This window comes from Numida meleagris, chromosome 2, assembly GCF_002078875.1.
Source record: "Numida meleagris isolate 19003 breed g44 Domestic line chromosome 2, NumMel1.0, whole genome shotgun sequence".
Taxonomy (NCBI): domain Eukaryota; kingdom Metazoa; phylum Chordata; class Aves; order Galliformes; family Numididae; genus Numida; species Numida meleagris.
In genome coordinates, this window is record NC_034410.1 from 15084839 (window position 1) to 15100558 (window position 15720).

Genomic DNA, 15720 nt, shown 5'->3' on the forward strand with positions numbered 1-15720 from the left:
TTCACAAGGGCTTGAAGCTCTGTGAAGGTTACTAGTCAGGCGCTGCTCCAGACTTGTGCTAAATTAACGTATTATGTACTGCTGAGTCTGAAGCAGTAAATCCTATCCAAAGTCAGGATGGGAGTACACTGCAGAACAGTGAGGCAGGATAATATGAAAACACATGAGTAGATCTGGAGGGATGAGCTTGAGTTTGGCACAAAGCTAGAACTAGCAAACCTGACCGGTTCCTGCAGGGCCACTTAATTATCTTCAGACTACACCACAGTACTTCGTCTACATTAAATAGATTGCTGACAAGTTGTGCTGACTCAGCAGTGAGCTGATACAGGTGCCCGGGCCTTACTAGCTCAGATTCATTAGCGTGCAAGCAGCGGTACTGCTTCTGGACACAAGATGGCCCGAGCCAGCAACTCTGTCAGTCTGTAGCCTGCCCATCACAGAGCCAGTTCATATTATTGTACCTATGAAGCAATTAGTCTGCAATGCAGATGAAGTAGCCAGAGAAATAAATAAGCATACTTTACATTTTTCACTTACCTTGCCGCTCTTTTCCATGCTATGTTTTTTTTCTCTTGGAAAAAAAAATAGGGACACTTCCAAATGAAATTGAACTGAGAAAAATCTTTCTATAAGTAGAAGTTTATCAAAAACAAGCAAATCATGACAACTGAGAATTTCTCATTTCTCAGTTACGTTAATAGTTATACTGAAACCAGCTTGGAAAAATTAACTTTTATTGTAACTGTTGTACTTCTGCCATCAGAATTTCAATAATAAGAATTACAAAAAATGTACATGTCCTGAGCAAGATATGGAACTGGTGAGACTAACATTTATTGAAAAGTAAGGTGATCCTTTGGCTTCAGAGAGGTGTAAGAGAGTCTGATATATTCCTGCTCCAGCTGTTGTTAATATGGCAGGAAAAATAACCGGAAATTAGGATGATACTTTACTTGCCAGTCTTTCAGTATGTTTTCAGCTGGTTCTAGGTATTGCATCTACTTGTTAAGTTTTAAACAGCCCTCAAATGACTCTGTAGATTCCTAGAAAGTTAAATTAGAGAAATATATTTTAAAAATGTAAAATAAGAAATGGTGCTTTATATCACACTTTCAAGAATTGCATTTGAATGTTTTACGTGTACTGTGATTTGTTCGACAAGGTAATCTACTTAGCATTACCTTACAGCGGTAACATTCTGAATGTAACAACTTTGTTTTTGTTGCTGTTGTTTAGATTTCTTGAATATAAAGTCACAGAAGCTTTGGTAGGACTGCTCACTGATCAACCTGAAGAAGTTCTTGTAAATATCGTTGGAGCACTGGGGGAATGTTGCCAAGAACCAGTAAATCGATCTATTATCCGTAAATGTGGTGGGATACCATCCCTAGTGAAGTTACTTACTGGAACTAATCAGGCATTACTTGTGAATGTCACAAAAACAGTGGGAGCTTGTGCAACAGAACCTGAAAATATGATGTAAGCTATTCATATTTTTAAATATTGCAAAAAAAAAATTCTGACAGAAATACTGATAATATTTTTGGGTCAACACTAGAAGTTCTAATGTGACGGCAGCTAGAATATGTTACAAAATATTTAAAAACATGTATCTAAGTAATCAGGTATCACAGAATCACAGAACCATTGAGGTTGTAAGGGACCTATTCAGATCATCTAGTCCAACTCTCCTGCTCAAGCACAGTCAGCTAAAGCAGGTTACCTAAGACCACATCTGATATCTCCATGGATAGAGGCTCAGCCCCTTCTCTGAGCAACCTGCTCTGGTTTTTGAACTTCCTGACTGCAAAATAGTTTTTTTTTTTCTTATGTTCAAATGGAATTTTATGGTATTGCAATCACAGAATAGTTAGTTCATGTAATAGGGATGTTTGAAAAGATATTTACAGTTCATGGTATTAACTCAGGGAGTTGATGGACTATCTGCTATGCTACTGGTGTCATATAATAAATGATTTCCTAAATTAGAGAAAGCCATTCCGGAAGAAAGGTGTGCATTTACTGTCATAAAAATAATTTGGAAATTTTTGAAATAGAGTATTATTTGTATTTTATAAGTTTTGTCCACCTTCATCATTTCTTTTAAGAATACTTTCTTTGGACCCTTTTTTCCCCTCTTACTTCTTTGCAAGACCGAAGAAAAAGACTGCCTTTTTACTGAGAGGATTGCTACTCTCTTTGGTTTGTAACGTAGATTTGTACAGCTTACAAAGACTCTTGATCTTTATGATTAAGCATTCCAGTTAAAAGTTGAGGTAGGCATTTACTGTGCTTACTGTTCCCTAGCAGGGATATTTACATCAAGATTCTCAGCATATTTCCCTCCTTACACAGATGGAAGGTCAAAAAGAGAGTTTTAGTAAACTCCTCCTGTTCTGATTTGCATAATTCACTTGATATTCATATAGCAGTGCAGGGAATTCTTTTCCTGAATAGAGTTTTTGTTTTCATGCTTTGGCTGTCACCCAGTGGCAAAAGGATAGATGGTACACAACTGTAAACATGAGTTGTGTGAACTGTTAGCCATGTAGTGTAAAAGTGCATGTAAATGAAAATATCTTCACTGCATATCTAAAATGAAGAATACTAAACTTCTACATTTACAGGAATATTTTAACAAAATTAACACTGTAGATCAAATGAGAAATTTAGAAAGTCAATAAATATAAATTGATATTCTCAGACTCGGGACTATCACTTGTATTATCTAGTATGGATAGCTTCACACTGGAATGCGGTCAGCATAAGCAGCAAAAATAACACAAGTTACTGCTAAAATTGTGATAAAACAAAGTTCAGCTTGTTTTTCAGGAGGAGAGAGTGCAGGTTGTTTGGGAGGAAATTTCAGAGTTTGCCAAGAGCTGGTGAAGGATTCAAATGTTGAATTCAGTTCATATGAAAGAAAAATTCTCTACTGAAGGTTCTCAACGTTTAAAAAGTTATTTGTTGTTTGCTTGTTTTTTTTAAATATTTTATGAAATTAAAGAATAAGGAAGATCTTAGTCCAGGAGCAAACTGTACTTATATATTTACTCAGAAATTGCTTACATTAGCAAGACTGTGACATTTACTGGAAGTATTGTGCTAGTGGAAGTTCAGACGTGTAGCACTAGAAAAGGTAACACTATCTTTATCAGAAATATGATTCAACCAGGTGAGGACAACTTTGATCCTGAACCAGGAAAATGTTCTGACAATGCCTAGTTCAAACATTGATGTCAGTATAACTACTCACGCATTTAAATAATTCCGTTTGGTTTTTGCTCTGCCTCTAGCAAAGTTAAGGTGTTCAATTTCTTCCCCCTAGAAATAAAGGCTATCCATTCCTTCTTCCTTCTCCTTAGACCAGTATAGAAGTAATTGAAGCTGTAGCTCTTCATACAGACCACTTTCCTCTTTTTTGAGAAGAGTAAGTGACCAAATACAAGGAGGATACATAATCTGTAATACTACTTTGTTCCAGTTACAGAACTGGGGACTAAGACTTTTGTTTCTGAGATTTTAAGAACAAGAAACACTGATATGCTTCTGCTCAATTCATAAATTAATGATATGAATTGCGGAAATTGAACACTACATGGATGCTCAAGTTCCAAGCATTTGATGTGATGTTTCTGTGATGCCACATCCTCGAAGGGGAAAATGGACCATAAATTACGGTTACTTATTTTGATAGTTTATGTGTAGTAACATCTACAGATTTCTACTTAAAAAAAAAAAAAGGCTGCTACAGCTTTATGATATATATCAGATAAACAGTTTTCCAGTCTTTATGTCCTCATCTTAAAAAATACAGCTAAATGTGTATCATTCTGTTGAGCGTTCTGTTTCGGCCAGAGGGATAGAGTTTGACTCACTGGTATGTAATACTATGTATCAAAGCACTCTGTAGCAAACAGTGAAAGTTTTTAAGGAACATGCTAAATTGTGGTTTCAGAAAAGACAATATTACATTCTACCAGAATTTAACCCTGTAATCTTACCAGTGAGCACAATACAGTCAGTATAACTTTGTTTATTTACATTTGTATTTGTGGTTTAGATTGGCAGGCTATAAAACTAGAGTTCTCAAAAGTTCTGGCAAATAATACTGTAACAGAAAAAGATGATAGATATGACAAACAGATGTGTAGGCTATGTGCGTGTATGTGTATTCAAGTAATTCATGTTGACGTTTCTACGAGAAATGTTCAGTGTTAGATTAAGTTCTAAAGAGAAGGACTATATCAGATCAGCAGGTTTGCTAGTTTCAGGTATTTTGTAAAGCAACATAAATTCCTAGAATCGTGACTTTTTTTTTGCATAGATGTATCACGATGTTTAGTGATGCTATGGCATCAAGTTTTTTTAAATGGAATTATGTAAAAAGCCTTTATTAAACAACTTTCATATGTAAACAGCCAATGAAAGTCATTCAAAAAGTTAGCTAATTAAACTACCTGCACTGATCAAATAGGAAATAGCAATTCACAATAACCTGAGATTGCTCAGAGGATCACCTGGGCACTCCAGTAGTCTAAGGATGGCATTCATTGCATTGAAATTATTTATCTATATGGTGTATTCTGTATTCACCATACGTAAATTGTTCTATGTGGAAACTGAAAAGCATTTGGTCACATGCCCTGTAATTAATCTTTTGGAAAAGTGATGTTGGAAACATTACGAAGCAGCCATATCCCTTCATCTTTGCTCTTGTCATGTCTGGTTAGTACCAGAGTGCATGTCAGGGACACCTCCTCACTTCATCTGCTTCCACACACCAATAAAACTGCTTATTGGGTTTTTCGAGAAGAATAATTTACACCTTATTCTAAATTGTATCAGTTATCAAATAATAACAGTCTATGATGAAGTGTCGTTGTTTTGAGTCAGAGGAGATCCAGGTCTATTCTGAGAAGCTTTAGACATGTTAAGAGATACAGGCATGGCAGTTTGGAATCTAGGCTCTTGATTTTGAGCTCTACATGTTCATGTGTTGTTCATTCTATCGGGTCTAGCACAACTGATCTTTCTGGTCTTCAACTAAAAGCAAAAACTTCCTTCACAAATGGAACCATTAAGTGATGATAGTTCACCTTGAAAAGGGGAAGAGAAGACGAGAAAACTGAAAAGTGGATTTTATATGGAGAAGAAGGCTTTGAAAAAAAAAAAAAAAGAGAAGATAAATTAGACCTGAGGTTCTTTTCTTAAACATGGTTGAAAAATCTGAGCTCGGTGTTTGACTTGTATTGCTTGATTTTTGTATACTGATTGGAGTTGAGTCATTCATATTTAGCTTCTCTTGGGAAGAAGTATCTCACGTTGGTAATTGTCAGTACTCTGCTTGACTTGGGAAAAAAGACTTCTGGATCTTTCTTCATTAATCCAACATGGAAAAAAATTATTTTCTGAAATTACAGGAAAGCGTTATTAAAATTGCTCAAAGGCGCAGGGATTTGAAGTGATTTAAAAGCTTGTTTGGGTGTTTTTACTGAAGTCATCCTTACTCTGTGAACATGTATGTAGAATCATAGAATTAGCTAGGTTGGAAAAGACCTACAAGATCACCCAGTCCAACCATCCACCTACCACCAACATAACCCCACTAAACCAGGTCTCTCAACGCTATATCTAAACGTTTCTTGAACACCTCCAGGGACAGTGACTCCACCACCTCCCTGGGCAGCCCATTCCAGCGCCTGACCACTCTTTCAGAAAAGTAGTATTTCCTAATGCCCAGCCTAAATCTCCCCTGGCGCAACTTGAAGCCATTCCCCCTTGTCCTGTCACTAGTTACAAGAGAGAAGAGGCTGACCCCCAGCTCACTACAACCTCCCTTCAGGTAGTTATAGAGAGCGATGAGGTCTCCCCTGAGCCTCCTCTTCTCCAGACTGAACAATCCCAGCTCCCTCAGCCGCTCCTCATAAGGCCTGTGCTCCAGACCCCTCACCAGCTTCGTCGCCCTCCTCTGAACACGCTCCAGTGTTATACGCTCCATGTGTTATAGTGTGTTTTGTGATCAAGCTATTCTAATTTGTTGTGTTATTGTTTCTGAATTTTCCCTTTGAATACACAGTTGGTTTGGAGCTGAGTATCTAAAATAAGCTGTATTAAAATTAGCAGGTCTTAAAAATTAACAGTTCTTCAGCTTAACCAATCTTCGAAGCAAAAAGTTATTGTTTTGAAAATGAAGTTTTTTAACTAGCTTGCACAAAAGTGTTTCAAATAAAGTCCCCGCTTATTGTAGACAGAGTTCATGTCCTTAACTATTTTTTTTCTCTTTCAAATGATGTTAGGATTGTGTGCATAAATATATTTTGGCAAATATATTTAGTGAACACAAGTTAGATGTTTTATGTGATTTTTTTTTTTTTAGAACTAAGCTGTATTTTATTTCTCTTTTTTTTTTTTTTGTATTTACCGTTAAGCATGTAGACTTCTATGTATACAATGGAATTTTTACTTTTGGAGTTAGAAAATCAAAGTATACTTTTTCTTTTTCAGCTCATCTGCTTTGGGTTTAATATATCTTTTTGAAAAAAAGCAAGTTTGTAAAGGCTATTAAGTTTTGTTTGACCTTCATTTCCTTTTAAGGTATTCTCTGGACCCTATGATCCCTAAGCCTGATTGATATGTAAACATTACACAGATGGCATAGAGATGATTCTGATGATAATTCAGTTTTCATCTAGTTGTGAAGATACTTTGATTACAGTGTGTTTAAGTAATTATAACGTAGTGTTCAATGTTAGTCTTGTTGGTGAGGAATACCTGGGAAACAAGTTACACGTTATTCACAACTCACAAAGGATGCAGTGTGGTGTGACCATTTTAATTTCTAATGCTAGATTAGTAACACAGAACTTTAAAATATGTTGTACAGTAAAGTAAATACATTAAGCATAGATTGAATAAAAAGTTCATAGTTTTGGGCATAAATATTTGTTTTGGAAAGTATTTGTTACTGTGTGAAAGAAGCCAGTATGCTTGAATTCAGATTTTACTTTGCATACAGATCATTAAAAAGTCACATGCTTGTTTTTACTTTTCTGCGAGTTCTTGTAATAATGCGGTTCACTTATCTTCTGTAAGCATTTCACATCACAGCATTGAGCAAAAGGTAAACAAGATGCTTGAGATTTAGAAAATATATTCTATCTTTACATAATTTGTTCACGCTCATCTGCCCTAGCAAGAAATGCCTACTGTATATGTTGATGGTAATCAACTGACAATAAAACACAAGCACTGATGTAAAGCAAAATAGTATGCTGAGGAAAACCATACCAATGCTTCTTAAAGCAATTTTCCAAACAAACCAACATAATTTAAAATTGAACATTGCGTACTCCGTAATTAAATATCTTTTTTTTCTGTTTCTACAATAGGATAATTGACCGTTTAGATGGAGTTCGTTTGTTATGGTCATTGCTGAAAAATCCTAATCCAGATGTTCAAGCAAATGCAGCTTGGGCTATTTGTCCTTGCATTGAAAATGCCAAGGTGAGAAAGTAATAGTCTTGTCACATACATACTCACATATAATTGTTATATTTGGATAGATGTCTTCTAGCAATACTTTGCTGCTTGCAACTTATGCTCTTTCTGTTTCATTCTTTTCACTGCTTTAAATAATTGATGAAGTAATTATTTTAAAATACAGCAATAATCCTCCAGCTAGCACATTTTTTGTACTAGATAGAGGCATTCTGTTTTGCCTTAGGAGCACTTACTGTGTTTGGAAAATATATTTCAATAACTTAGCAGGATCCAAACTTATTGTTCCCAAACAAAGTATGCTGAAAAAGTCAATCTGACAATGCTGGAAACAGAAAACTTTTACTCGTGACCTATGAATAGCGCAGGTAGTTGTAGTTGTTCACCACTATGAGGTACTTCAGCTGCGTTCTCAAGAGACTGCCTTTTGGTTTCAGAGCATATTTTAGACTCACTGCCAATGTAATCCTTAGATTTTCTGTTCAGACTGCCAACAAAAAGTGCCAGTTGTGAATAGCGGTTGTTGTGCAGGTCAGTTGTGCACAGAAAACTGAGCTATTCATTTATTTTGTGTTGGTTCCCACACAGAGATAAATGGTTTGTATAATCTGTAACTCATCTTCAATAAATTGGTAAAATAAATGCAGACAATTTTTTCTCATTGGTTTCATGGAATACTAACCTTAATCTTTGTACAGCAGTTCAATGTAATTTTTTCATTTTCTCTCTACTATACCACACATACATGTCCTTCCATATATGACTTGCAATGTGACTATGTTAAGAATGGAAATTCACTGAAAGTAGTAGATATCCTCTGCAGGCAGTTTCCTGTTTGGAATTGAGCCTGTGTGGTTGCTATTTACTTATATGGATAGATGTAGGTATAGCTATATAGGTGAAGTCATTTCACGAACATTTGCTCATGATTTTTATAACTTAAGCAGTTTCTGTTTCTTCAAAATGATTTCTACAATGGTATCTTAATGGCCATTTCCCAAACATCCTGGTTATTCTAAATTATCTTTTCATCTTTTTTTATATAACATATGTTCTATATACGTATAGAAGTTTTATATTACCTAATGGTGGGGTGTATATGTGTCTCTTCTGTCAAGATATGGCTATACCTGCATCTTTCTCAAACAATATTTCTGTAACTAAATGTTAAGATACTGCTTTATCTCATTACTGAGGTAATACTCATTATGTATAAAACTCCATGACTTATGGTGTCAGAGTAGAATTATGTATTCCTAGAGCTTCCACTCAAAATGCTTTTTCAGAAATAAGAGGGATAGAGTATAGCAACTGAAATTGTAGACGATGTAGACTCTTTTCTCTGTTTTTTCCTCCGGGTATTTGATGAGTGTAAGCTATGTACATCCTTAGTGTAGCCACTCTCCTTTCATCTCTCTTGGCGGCCTGCCCAAATGCTAATCTGTGACCTCACAAAGAGTTCTTTGTGTGAGATTGAGGCCGACTGGCACACTGAAACAAACCTACCAGTAATACCCTTTCCTCTGACTCTAAATGGAATGAAATATGTATAAAACGTCAATTATAGCCAAACTGTGGGCATGCAGTGACTATTTCAATCTAAACATAATTTTTATTTTTATTCACAGTTAATAATACTCAACAATTTACACAATCTTCCAAAAAGTGCAGTTTGGTTTATGCAGTGCTTGATCCAAATGTAGAAATAAGTATATGACTTCAGATGAGTTGTGGGTATTCTGGATTTTCCAAGCCTCTGCTTGAAATTGCAAAACATGTTTCAAGCAGCTTTCAGCTCAAAATCTGCTGGTTTTTTTGTTTGTTTTGAGGAAGATGGTTGTCTTCTATAATGTTGGTTGTCTTCTAGAGGTTGTCTTCTGTAATGTGGAGGTAGATAGGTAAAACAGAACTTGTTAACAGTATCAGAAACAAGTTTTAAAACAATACAGTACAGCATCCGCTTTCCTGAACAGACATTTTCTGTATATACAACTTCAAGTTTATTTGCTGTGATATTTATAGAATCACATGCCTTTTATTGTCCATAATACATGAGTACGCAGGTATCTCACACACTTGATCTTGCCACAATCTGTTTAAGATTAGAAAATTCACCATTTCTGTTTTACAATTAGAAGGTTCAAAGACAAAAAATGCCCAGTCCTGAAATCTCAAAGATAGTTTTGAGCATTTGGATCTAAATAATTTGCCTGTTTCTAGACAGGAATTTAATAGTAAATGAGGGATGAGAATCTAAGTGCCTGTGTGTCTAGATTATATGAAAACTAACAGTTACTTCATGATAACTGGTTCAGAGTACTTCCTATGGAATAGTATCATATAATTTGATTGACAACATTGTTGAATACAATGTTCTAGCTATGTGATATTGTTTATTACATCAATTGGATTTAGGGCAGCGATGTTTAGTCTGTGTCAGATTGAAGATTTTTTAAAATCGAGGATTAAATTATACATTACAGTACACAAATTGTTACAGCTCTGACAGTCATAGTATTGGTTTGATGCCTGTCCTCACTTTCGATGGCCAGCACTAGGTATAAAAATTTCTAGTCTTAAGAATTGTTTGTAGAGTGAAGATCTTAAGGTAGATTGCCAGTGGCATAGTTTAGGTGGTAGAACTCTCCTGAGAAAATTTGCACTGCACCTGTCAGTGCTACTTGTGAGTCTTAGAACAAATGTCTTATAATTTTGGATAAACTAGTGTACACTTTTCTTTAAAATACTCTAAAAGAGGTGTGTCATTTTTTCAAGTGAATTATTGTAATAGATGCAAGTTCTTATTAATTAGTTACTTCCAAAATGAAAGGTTACTACTGCAGGCACGTTAGTAAAGTATAAGTGCACTGTCCAAGAAACACAAATGATTATGAAAAATTGCTAAGAAAAGTCTACTCAACTGTGTTGATGTTGGAGCAGCAATACTTGGTTATGATGCTACTTTGAAAATCAGCATTCATAGTGTTATCCTCTGGTACATCAGCCCAGACAGAAAAACTGAGAGAAACTCTACAGAAATGTTATTTAGGCTATTAGAGAATTCAAAGGGATTTTGCCAGAAAGAGGAGCACTGCCAACTTGAGTTTGTATAGGAATACCTATTTCCTTACAGATGAACCTTTAAATAGCATGTTTTGAAATCAAAACAAAAAGACAAGGTTCTTGAGGTTATTTTCAATCCTTGTATTTAATGGAGTTTGGGGTGCAAACAAGTAATGTCAGGCTCATCCTTTCCTCTGTCTTTTGTCTGTGTTTGCTTATTAGCTTTCAGCTTTTGAAGTTGTAACTTTTGCTTCTGTCTACAACTATAAAGGCTTTCTTAGGGAACTTCAGGAAATAAGCGATGTATAAAGTCTGTTAAAATAGCTTAAGTAAACAATCTGAGAATGTCAATTTGAGAGAAGAGAGAATCTTTTAAAATCTTATTTTCTTAAAATGTACTTGTAAAATGCTATCTCCGTTTTCTAATAAAGTGTGATTTCCTCCCCTCCCCCTATGCTATTGCCTCCTTTTCAGCCCAACAGTGGAATTTCATAAGTGTGATGGAGGATGATTGGACATCTAAAGATTACCGTGTATTTCCTAAATATAGGGAAAGATAATGTCCCCACTGACACCAAAAAATACAAAAGCAAAACTAAACCAGGTTTAGGCAGGAAGGTCTAGAGATGGGTAGGTGTGACAGTTTAGTAGCCTTCACCTTTGCAGACGTATAATACACTGAGGAACTGAATTCTACTGGAGCCAGTGATCTGGAGTTAACCTACAGGTGGAAAATGTGTTACAGATGACCCATGCTATTTCAGATTCTTATATAAAATGTTCTTGTTACAGAAATTTTAATGTAACCACATGTATAAAACCAGTAAGGATACTTCTGTATTAAAGTAACAAGGAAAGGTAGTTGAACGTGCAAGTTCTTTTGATATTTGACAAATGCTAAAATTATTTACTGTTTCATATGAATTGTTTATTTTTTACGCATCTTACAGATCAATAACATGTGTATGAAGGTTAGTAGTTCCCATAATGCGAACTGCTGTTTACTTGCTTATATTTTAAAAATTGTATGCAAGCAGTATCTATGTATTGTTCTTAACATATTATTCTTTTGTTAAACCTATAATGTCAGAATTCCCTGCTTGAGTATGCACAGCATTTTCAAGTTGCTTTGTTTTCCTTACCATGCCTCTTACATTCACATACAGAAACCTTGGCAGTTCATCGTAATGCTCCTTACTTGTTTCTCTCCATTTTCTGATTTTTTTTCTCTAGCCATTATCATATTTTAACGTCATTCACATCTACTCTATATTTGATCTCATTTTAATGCATTTTTAATCTCTATTACCCGAATGTAGACTTTCCAAGTTTTTAAGCTATTTGTATGAACTGAACTTCAAAAGAGTTGCTGTAAGAGAGACAAAAAGGAATTTTTAGCTTGCCATTCAGGCCTTCCAGAAGAACGGGGTCCTTGGAGACTTAGGAAGCCTACGAAGTCAAACTTGGTGAGCTCATAGTTGGCTGCCATGCTTGCTGGGGGCATGAAGAACCAGCCTTTTCAATGACTTTTGCTACAGGCTGCCTAGAAGTTTAATGAACCAGCTATCATGGAGAGTTTGGGCTGCAATAGACATGTTATCCTAGAGAGCTTGAAGAGTCTCCCTTAAATTGCCCTGAGGTCCTTAGGAGCCCAAATCATGTAAAACACCAATCTGAAAGCTGGGAAGCAACAGGAAACTAAGAGCGTAACCCATGTCTCCTTCACTGAGGAGCCTCAGATGCAAAGTTCCATGCAAAGCAGCTGACTGAGAGCTTGAAGAACTTAAGAAGCCAAAAAGCATAGGGGCTGCTGGAGACCTGGCTTTCCAGCTGTTTGGCAGCTCATTGGGCAAGAAGTCAGGGATTCTGTGAAAACCAGAAGCCAAGCAGCCTGGCAGGCTATTCAACAGCCATCTGGCTGACAAGAGAAAGATGAAGAGGCACGTTGGTAATTTAGCCTGCCTTTTTGCCTGGTTTCTGTCAAAACTTTTCAAGAAGTCGTGTTCTTATGGTAGGTTTTGGTTCCATTCCATTAGCATTTTCAGATGGAATACTATTCCACTGGAAAATATTCGACCAGCTTTCCTTGTAGCTTAGTTTATAATAGCTACATATACTAGTCAACAGCTTGTCATGTAGCTTCTGTACTTTTAAATTAGACTTGCTAATTAGATTTTAAAATCTATAAAAAGCTTAAAGCTCATATTTCTCCCATTTTTTTCTTATCTCTTTTCTGTTTATCCTTGTCCATCTCACATTTTTCTGTATTTACCCCCTCGCTTACCACATAGGACTGCCGTAGATTTTTAAGGCAAGAAAAGAGCATGGAGATCATTGTGTCTCATTTGCTGTATAATATAAACCAGAACATTTCAAGCAATCATTTTATCTAGCCCAGAAGCTTTTGACTGAAATATAACATATATTATACCTCATGCTGCTTGTTCAGTTTCTCAGTGGTCTGTAATTGCAATTGGTAAAATATGATATGATTGCCTTCTCAAATACCACTCTAATTTATGGAACCACGCCATGAGTTGCGATGACACAAACAATAATTGTTATAACAATTTATTTGTTTGTGTTGTCAATTCATTGATTGTCTTGTTGGACTGTCCTTGGAACATTTTAATTTTACTCTCTTGCAGCACTGCAATATTAACCTACATTACTGCCAGTATCTCATAAGTATGTTAATAATTATGTGAAGAAGTTTACTTAGACACTTATTCTGAGTCAATGTTTAGAGCGCTTACTTGGATTCAGTTCAACCCTAATCCAATGGAAACAGTGTTTAGTTTTTCCAATTATTCAGTGTCATCAGTTTCTCATGCTTCCACTATCATAATGCTTTTCAAAATAATCTAAAGCAAATCATGACGTTTTTGCCACTGTGGCCTCAAAGGACTCTGATATTAGTAGTTTAACTGCTTCTGTGAAAAAAAAAAAAAAATAGGTTTTGGCATTTACGCAAGACTGAGAGTTGTGAGGAGTGAAAGGGAGGAGGGGAGGAAGAGTAGAGGTAGTCTGCCAGACTGAGAAGTAAGGAATAGACAAAAGGACTTCTATAAGTTGCATGAGAGACTATGAAAATCCTTTTTCCCCACTAACTTTTAGAGAACATGCGTTGCATGCTTTATTGGTCTGTATGCTTGTCTAAATGGACTTTACTTTTGTTTCTTGAAACTATGAGTAGCAATATACTCACTAAGTATTTAGCTGTGCAATGATCCTATCCCTGAAGAACCAGAAATAGGGGATTCTACTCTTCCAAGCTATTTATAATCCTATTCTGGAGCCATGTTAAAACTACTAATATAACACTAAGCCTTCTCTGACGTTAGCTGCTTCAGTGACGTAAAGAGGACAGGAAAGTACATGCTGATAGTCTGCTGTTACTTTCTCACAAGCTTGCAATCTAGAGAGTAAGAGTTGTGAGATGTAGTAAAATAGTCTCAGCTTGCAAGGGATTCTTCATTAGTTCTCCTACAGTGGAAGCATACAGCTCTACAGACGGGGAAAAAAAATAATCTTTAAAGTCATTTGAATTAATATTACTGTTGTGTTTAATTTGAAAAATGAACAGAAATATCCATACATAAATTGCATTTCCTTTTTCCACTAAACAGCCATAATATAGAAAATTATCTGTTGCATTTCTTTGTTTTGAATTTTAAGTTGATTTTGCATTACGATAAGTCATTCAGCTGGCAATAGAGGATGGAAATGGACTGCTTCCTTCAGTAAAGTGAAGGTAGACCAAAGATGACTCTAGGTAATTGGAGTTTATTTACACAGCCATACCATCACTTTTTTGGGCAAAAGCATTTCAATTTGACAAATCAGCTCTGACACCTTAAGCTTTTTAAGATGTTCTAAGAGTGAAATACTACTTGTTTTTAGTGGAGAAACATTTATCTTTCAAGTGGAGTATTTTTAAAGATAAACACAATGAGTTTTTTTAATATAGTGTTTAGCTTTAAATCTTTCAAATAGAGAAAGCAGCATTCATTTTGGAAGAAATAAAAACTGAATCCAGTTACAAAAGTATTCAGTACTGCCCGTTCAAGTACTGTATGTCTCAACTTAAGGCTGATGAACTTTATTTATTCAATGAAAATAACCACAAAAAACCCCACATAATATGATGACAAGAGAAGTTAAAAATCCCAACTGTTGTTCTTCTATAAATATGGCAAAGATCAAATGATTTTTCCAAATCTGTCTTTTCTGCAAATATTGTAATGCTTTCTGCTCCTACTTTAAAAAAAAAAAAAAAAGGCTTGTCTGTCTTACAGTATTTCTGCTCTTGGCAGAAGCCAGCGTACAAATATCTGAATAGGGAAAGTTAACTAAATTTTGTTAATGATCATGCTGTTCAAGATGAAAGTATGTGATTAAAGGCTATCAGGATGAACCTTTTACTAGCATGGCAGGTAACTTGCTGTCCTCAGTATCTATGCCAGCTATTTTTTTTTTTTAACTTCTTGAAATTGCAGACTCCTTTTCTTTGAATCCGCCTTTGAAATAATATTTATCATACTTTCTGAGAACAAAAACTTTGCTGCCCAGTGGTTAGAAGAAAGATGTGGTCATGTGAAGTAATGAAAATCCTGTTATCTCCTATCTTTTCCAACCACTTTAAAAGTAGTTTAACAAACCACATTTTTTTCATATCTGTCACATGAGGTTGAATTTTACATTAAAACATATAATACTGATGATCTAAATGAAGTTATCTCCTCTTAGTACAATAAAATGCTCTTGCCCCATGATTTTTTATATTTTTATTGCTCCTTTAAATGTCCATCTTTTAATGTTATTACCTAATAGTAAGCTAGTTATACAGCCTAGACCTTGAAACAATGCCATTTACATTTTTGCAGTGAGTTTTAAGGGCTACAATTAAATATGAAAGCTTAATACACACAAATATCTGGAAATGACAAGCTCTTTGAGTTAAAGCTCACAAAAAAAGTTGTTCTTTAATTATTTTTAAAGGTGGAAATTAAAGGTTGCTTCTTTTTAACCTGAAACCAAAAGTAAAAAATACATTTCCAAAAACATTTTATATCTGATTTTTCTTCTCTTACGTTACAAAAATAAATACAGATGAAAATGCCTGAGGTAACCATTTGATTTGGAAACTGAAAT

At 35.2% G+C, this 15720-nt stretch overlaps 1 protein-coding gene across 6 annotated transcripts in view; it reads left to right on the plus strand.

Annotated features, from left to right (window-relative positions):
- Positions 1-15720, plus strand: part of ARMC4 (armadillo repeat containing 4) — an 80194-nt gene that overhangs the window by 34531 nt on the left and 29943 nt on the right. For 5 of the 6 annotated variants that reach the window (XM_021386548.1, XM_021386549.1, XM_021386547.1 and 2 more), the window contains 2 exons: positions 1240-1482; positions 7395-7509. In XM_021386548.1, the coding sequence (XP_021242223.1) occupies positions 1240-1482; positions 7395-7509 (358 nt within the window). The remainder of the gene's footprint in view (positions 1-1239; positions 1483-7394; positions 7510-15720) is intronic. The other variant, XM_021386550.1, reaches the window with a different exon arrangement.